The 7481-nt window shown below is 32.7% G+C and overlaps 1 protein-coding gene across 1 annotated transcript; it reads right to left on the bottom strand.

Annotated features, from left to right (window-relative positions):
- Positions 1–1698: 1698 nt before the first annotated feature.
- Positions 1699–5703, bottom strand: LG09H7orf78 (linkage group 09 C7orf78 homolog). Its single transcript, XM_074339753.1, has 3 exons — positions 5686–5703; positions 3550–3651; positions 1699–2439 (listed from the first exon to the last, which is right to left on the bottom strand). Exons 1-3 carry the CDS (start codon positions 5701–5703, stop codon positions 2260–2262), a joined length of 300 nt encoding a protein of 99 aa, XP_074195854.1. The 3' UTR covers positions 1699–2259.
- Positions 5704–7481: the final 1778 nt, after the last annotated feature.

Raw genomic sequence — 7481 nt, 5'->3', positions numbered from 1 at the left:
TCTCATAGTGCTGCAGGATCTTTACAATTTGAAATAACGACAATGTAAACTTTTTAAGGATAAGTCTACACTCTTAAGTCATTGGTGGCATGACTTCATACCTATTGCTTGTAAATATAAAATGAACTTTTGCCCATTTAAAGGAAGTTTTCTGGCCATCTGTTTCCTCTTTATATACTAATCTGTAATCTGGTCCTCTTGGAGAACTGTCTACTAAAGGCTCACTCTCTGGATTCCCCTCATTTACACAAATCCATTGACTATCTTATTGAACTCTCTCTCTCTCTCTCTCTCTCTCTCTCTCTCTCTCTCTCTCACACACACACACACACACACACACACACACACACACACACACGTCTTCAGTCAACTCTTGAACTTGGCTAGTCCCTGGTCCCTGCATATATTTTATTTTGCACACAGAAAATACATAGTTTTTAAAACTTTTATTCATAAGAATAAAACATGCCAATTTCTAAGTGGCATGTGCTATGTTCCAAGTGTTTTACAAATACAAACTTTTGACTTTTCATAACAACTCTTTGAAGTTGATACTATGATTATTGTCATTTTCTCAGATGAGAAAACTAAGCCACAGAAAATTAAGTAACTTTTCCATGGTCATGCAAAGACATGTCTCTATATTATCATTAATAATAATAATCAATGACAAGTGCATCCAGAAGATATAAGGGACATTGCCAGCAATTTATATATACCATTGCATTTAATTATCTTAAACCCCTTCCCCCCAAATAAAGATTGGTTCAGAAAACTTAAGCGAATCAGCCAAGATTACACAGTTATAGGGAGTTTGGTTAGAACTGAAATCTATTTTAGTCAAACCCAAAGCTCAAACTCTATCCACCATATGAATCTGCCTTTCGACCCCTTCCCATAAATGACACTGACAAGTGAATAAAGACAAGTAAGAGAAGTTATAAGGCATATTGTGACGCAGACCCCCCTTGTCTGGGTCTAAGGAGAGTACACATCATTCCCATCTATCAGGTGAAGAACTGAGGGAGAGTGTGGTTAAATAATCTGCCCAAGATCCCTTGGCAAGGCTGGAATTCCAAGCCAGGCTTTTCTGCCTGCTAAGATCATTATACTGCCTTCTGACGTCCTGACAGGTTTCTCCAGAAGCAGACACTTAAGAGTTCTAGTGGAAGCAGAGGTGATCGCTAAAATGGAGGTAAGGATGTGGGTAAGTGAGACAGGCAAAGAAAGGAAGCCAACAAGTTGCAAATAACCACTGGCGCAACTGGAGTTTAACCCCCTTGGGGAGGCCTGGGGAGGGCGAACACCTCAATTATTGCTTGAGGACTTGTTGCTGGGTGATGTTAAACCCTCAGCACTTCTGACCCTCGTGGGCAGCTCCAGCAGCCCGAGAAAGCTGTTGGGCAAGGACAGGAGTGAGGCAGAAATGCCTGGGAATGATGAAGACGGAGAGGATACGGACGGCACCAACAGTGTCTGCCAAACCTGGAATTGTGACATCACCACTGGTGGTTTTCCTAAGTGAAACCTAAGACAAATAATAATTCTCTGATCGAGGGACTTCATTCTTTCCGACTCCACTAAAAATACTTTATTTACAGTTTGTATGAGAGCAGGATTTCTATAAGGTACATGTTATTGAAGAAAGTCATTTGAGTAGTAATTCTAAAGAGTTAATGTAAGCGTTCAATAACAAGTCTTAAAATTTTTTCTCACCTGCTCTTGAATGTCTTCTTGGTAAACTTTTCTTCCACGCTATCTGTAATCACACTATACACATCTCCTCACCTTCTGTATCTGTTAAGGAAGATGGTACAAAGGAAGTTAGTGAAAGTAAACATGTATGGGCTTTGTTATCTTTTTAAAATTGCTATTTCATCATCTTTGCTTGAAAAGATTGTTCTGTATGCCAAATACACATCTTATCTGCTTAGACACACTTGTACAGGGCTACAAAGCAAGGTAGAATTTGAGCCATGGTAAAAGTATGTTTTTCAATGTCTTTTTATTGGAGTGTAATTCACTCAAAATGGACTGCTCCAAATGAGGTGGGAGTATATATGGGGGAAGTTCCTCACAATATTCAGGCCTCAATCTACGTGTCTTTGTAGTAAGAAAATTCAAAATTCTAGATAATCCATTATTTGCATGTAAAAAAAAAAAGCAGATGTCTGCATGATTTACTTTTAATGATAGGAAAGCTTTTACTTTATATAATACACTAACAACAAATTAAAAACTCCTGCATTAAAGCAATTGTTAACAAGAGTGCTGGAGGCATTTCCTAACAAATGTAGAGAAAGTCAAACTCACCATGTATGAAGCAGATTTAATGGGCCACCGGGCTTTTGGTAAAATTGCTTTTGAATCCCAGCTGCATTGACAAGGCTTGTAGGTGATACATCTTTCTATACCATCCTGTTTATCATCTTTCAGCCACTGGCACCCATATATTAGAGATATGAAGACAAATGAGAAACTTAACAATTACATAACTCTTTGCCCATGGTGTCTCAGAATATGGCATTGTTTTAGAGGTGAGGACTCAGGAGTAGTAAATTGCTGGACAATTTATAAGTGCAAATCTAAATAAAATTTGCTTATCCTTTCTGCTGTTTCTGCTGGAATTAATGTTGTCTTTCTTCTTCAAACGCCAAATCAAAGCCACCTTCCTTTATTTCCCTGGAAACCTTTTTAAAACTTCTCAATAGTTCTTTATGACTTGAATAGCATATTTTACTTTCTACCATATAAGGGAAGTTGATGTGCGTCAGTTTTTACACACTTAGACTACACTTTTATCAATGTAATCCATGCTAAACTGTGTACATTATTTGCAAATAAATTGTCTTAAATTTTACAATTATAAAACTATTTGTTTCTCATTTTAAAAAGAAATAAAATTCAACTATTATCCCACTACCTGGGGACAACCACTGTTAACATCCTATTGTTTTGTTTATAACCGATATGTAATTGTAATATTTAAATATATCAGACATATATTATTTACCCTTATCCAAATAAGAATACTAGATAATACAAATGAACTCTAGATAAACACTATACAAATGACACCATCATGATAATAACGGTGTGTGTGTGTGTGTGTGTACCATGTACTTTACATATATTAACTATTTGCTTTACATATAATAGATAATGCTCACAATAATTCTATGATATAGATTCAATTATTACATCCCCATTTATAGAAGGGGAAACCAAGAGATAGACAGTTGAGATAATTTGGGGCAGCGAAGCCAAGAGTCAAAGCTACCCAGCTTGCTTCCAGAGTCTACACTCTTAAACAGAAACTGATTGGTTCTCTACACATGATACATTGATTGCACACTCAATCTTCAATAATAAATTTAAAATTGTGGGTAACAAAGTAAATGAATTGTTACCCTTAATTAACTGGGCATTTAAAATATTTACCATTTAATATTAAATGTGATAAGTAAAGACCCCACTTTTTTAGTTATATGCCTTTATAAGTATTACTGTTAAAATATAATGCAGAAAGTTTCCTACCATATTCATAACTTTATGATAATGACTTACTGTTATTAAGTGTTGTGACTTAAATTTTAATTCAAAAGTGTCTCTTTTGTAAGTTATTACAAAGTTTGGTAAATCACGTTGGTACTAGATATGTAAAGAACAGATTATGCAATTATTAATAAATACTGTTTCTTACTGCATTTGAAATTTGATTCTTCCAAATAATAAACATTTCATTGGCAAAAATGCAATTTTGAGAATTTTGTTGTAGTATTTAAAACTTGCATATGAAAATTTGAAAGAATAATCTAAGATTCAAGATACTGTATGATGAATTCATTTTATGGTGAAGAGTACTTCAAGTATTCTTGTGTGAATAAATCAGAAATTGTATTTTAAACAGGATGCAATTAGGGGAATCTATTCAAAATCTGGCAACTTAATCTTAAGTGCACATAGAGTTATATGTTATATTTCTAGAGCTGAACTTACTTCAGGGACATAAGAAAAATTTTGAACAAAGCTAAAATAATTTGCTGTGCCTGGAATAAAGTAACTATTGATTGTTTTTTAGTAAGCTATAAAAAAAGTAGTTTTTGTTAAAAGATGGTTTAAATGGACCAATTTGAACAGAAATCTAATTTTTGCACTTCCAGAAACTAATCAAATAAGACATTACAAATGTCTCTGCTTGAAGGCAGAATCAATGTGGCATAAAAGAGTGAACATGGGGGTATCAAGCAGAAGTTATACAGGGTTCTTTTCTTAGTGAGTGACTCTAGGTCCTGCCACAAGCCAATAGGATATATTAAAAGTCCTAAAAAAGGAAACTCTCTAATATAAGATTTTTCACTCTTTAATTAAATACAATGTGAGACCAAGTTAATTAAAAAAAAAAAAAAATCTTCAGTGGAGGTTCAATTTGTGACAATACTGACACCTGGTGGTTTCACAATTTATGTCATGCTGCCTCCAATTCACCAAATAGAAACAAATTAATTCAACTAAAATAAAATGTCCCACCACACTTAGTCACCCAAGTCTTATAATTCCAGCTGTACCTAGTGAAATAGTTAACCAAACCAGTGACATTTGGTATTTAATTGACCACCCCTCATCTCCAAAAGGTAACATCTTTCATTTACTATGAATAGAAGTGATCACATACGTTGAACAAGTAAAGAAGGATATGGACTTTGGCTTTCTGGATTTTGCAACCTTTATTCTAATAGTTCATAGTAGTCAACATTCATTGAATACCTCAATATTCCAATCCTGTTGTAACTACTTTGTATATAAGTGTGTCCTTCATTACCTAAAATAACCATTTAAAGTTATGTATTGCTGTCCCTTGTTATGAATAAGGAAAGAGGTTTAATAACTTGTCCAAAATTAATAGCAAGTGAAAGAACAGGAATGATCTGATTCCAAAGGCCACACTCTTAACTGATTTCCTATATTTTCCCACTGGAATAAATTTATTATTTCTTGCTAGCCATTTTTTTTGTATTATCAGTCCTATTGATTTTCTCTTTACTTGGCAAGAGTCATTTATGTGTTGAATTATAGGCCTAAGGATAGGATATATTCATTCAGAGTTGTATAATGAATCCCCATGTAATTATCACCTAGCTTAAAAAATGATAAATTTTTAGCTCAAATTCTTCAAATGTAACTCCAACTTATCTCCCTCTGTTACTCATATTATTTTGATGCAGCACATCATTTTATTAATAATTATTCCTGAATTTTCCCCTAAAAGATAAAAATGCTTTTATTTTTAAAGCATTAGCACAGCACCATTTTGATATCTAAAAAATAAACATCAATTTATTGATATTGAATATCTAGGCAAAATTCAAATTTCCATTTATCTTATATTATAAATATCAAAATAATTTTGTTTTTGCTGTTTTCTTTAGAGTTTGTTTATTTGATTTGGGATAGTTATTTACTCTTGTTTGGTCTAACATTTCCTATGACCTGAGTATTAACTTCTCTTTTCCTCATATTTTCCTAATGGAGTATAAAAGCTCCTGAAAAAAGATCCCTAATAGCTGGAGTCTTTTGTCTGTTTTAACCATTATTTTATTTAAAGTGAAAGTTTGCCACTGGGTGGCAGTGCATTACTTATAATTTTATCCCAGTTTATAAACTGAGACACAAAGATAAATTTGCCTGTACTGGTTCCCTCATTGTTCAATTTTATCATGTTTTTTCTTCGTGGAAATGACAGTAAAGTTGAGCTTACTCAATTTCTTACAATTTTAGAAGTAAAATTAACCTATCTTTATGTTATCTGATTTCTCTCTCTCTCTCTCTCCAAAGAGATGTATATGATTCTTTCTCAAAAGCCCATGTTCAAGTATCTATGTTGAGTTCACTAATATTAGTTGGTAGGGATGCCAAAATACATATAAAATAACTCCATACACACACACACACACACACACACACACACACACACGTAATTGGTTAGAAAAGATACAAATCTATAAGAATATATTACAAATCAAGGTACTAAATGCCAAGTGATCAGTCCTGACAGTTACTCTCATAGGAAATTAAAATTCCCTGAAGTTTGAGTACATCTCTGAAGATTTCTCAAAGCAACTAAGATCAATTCTGATCCTTGATAATAGTAAAGTTCTTAATAAAAAGGAGAGGAAGGAAAGGTGGTTTGGATGGGTAAGCAGCATAAAAATTACTGGAATACTTTTTTATGCTTTCATGAATGCCTTTCCAGAATTTCCTGATAGGGAATTATTACTTCATAGTTAAGTGATTCAAGTTATATATAAAACCATTGAAAAATCTACTCTCAGGAAGATAATTTTGAGTGTATAATAAAATTTTACTGTACATGAATACCTACGGGATGTGCAGGGATCGGTTACTCAATTTCCACAAATTTAGGGAAGTAATGTCTTGTGTCAAATAAAAACCTCAACACTCTGACTGTTATGTTTCTAGGTACTAAGGGATATGCACACTTTTGAAAAATCTACTTCAATACTATATGTTTATAAAAATGAAGTAACTTAAAATTCATTGTAGTAATATCATCATATAACCAGTAGCTATAGTTTGAAATACTCTATAAATTAATAATGAAGTAAAATCTGTTTTAAATTATGCCCAGAATAAGAAAAGAAGAATAAGGAAGTTTCTTTACTTGGGCAGAAGGAATAATATTAACGGGTGCCATAATGTAGCTAAATAACTTAGCTTCTATTGTCTCTCCTTCATTATAAAAGGGAACAATTTCCAAACCAAAAATAATTCAAATGGGAATGAAAAAAATTCATTCAAATAATGAATAGGAATGAATTGAAGCTTGAGATAAATGCGGAGATAATAAAATAACAGTTATTTACATGAGTTCATCTCCATAAAACCATATGAGTTACATTTCAGAACAATGAGAGAACTGACAGTGGGAAATGAGGTAGTATCTTTTGAAACTTTGTTGAAAAGACAAGGTCGTATTATCTGCTAGTGAATAATTGCTCTCTTTATATGATTTTATGACTAAAATTATTGTAGAAGCTTTAACACATTATTTTGCATGTGTTAGAACACTTGGAAATACTAGTAGAGCTACTACAGAATTCCTTAGAAAACTTAGTATATATTTGAAAAGCAAAAAAAAAACAAACCCAAAAACAAAAACAAAACTAATAACCCAAAAAAATCTATTAATGATTTTAAGGTGATTTAATGAAAAAAAAAGGGAGGGGGCATTTTACTATACTTCTGTAATAGTAGGTATTGAGAAACCTATAGTAGACCATAATGGGGAAGTCAGATTTTTCATAAAGGACATAAGCATAAACTTAACAATTTTTAAATTAATTTTTAATTAATTAGTAAAACATATTGCAACAACTAAGATCTCTTAAATTTGAAAGTTAAGATTCATAACATAGAAAACTGGGTCCATAAAACCCTACCTCTCTAATTCTTATAATTTT

Source organism: Rhinolophus sinicus, linkage group LG09, assembly GCF_036562045.2.
Source record: "Rhinolophus sinicus isolate RSC01 linkage group LG09, ASM3656204v1, whole genome shotgun sequence".
Taxonomy (NCBI): domain Eukaryota; kingdom Metazoa; phylum Chordata; class Mammalia; order Chiroptera; family Rhinolophidae; genus Rhinolophus; species Rhinolophus sinicus.
The sequence above is the reverse complement of the archived record's forward strand: the minus strand, read 5'-3'. Positions and strand labels throughout refer to the sequence as shown.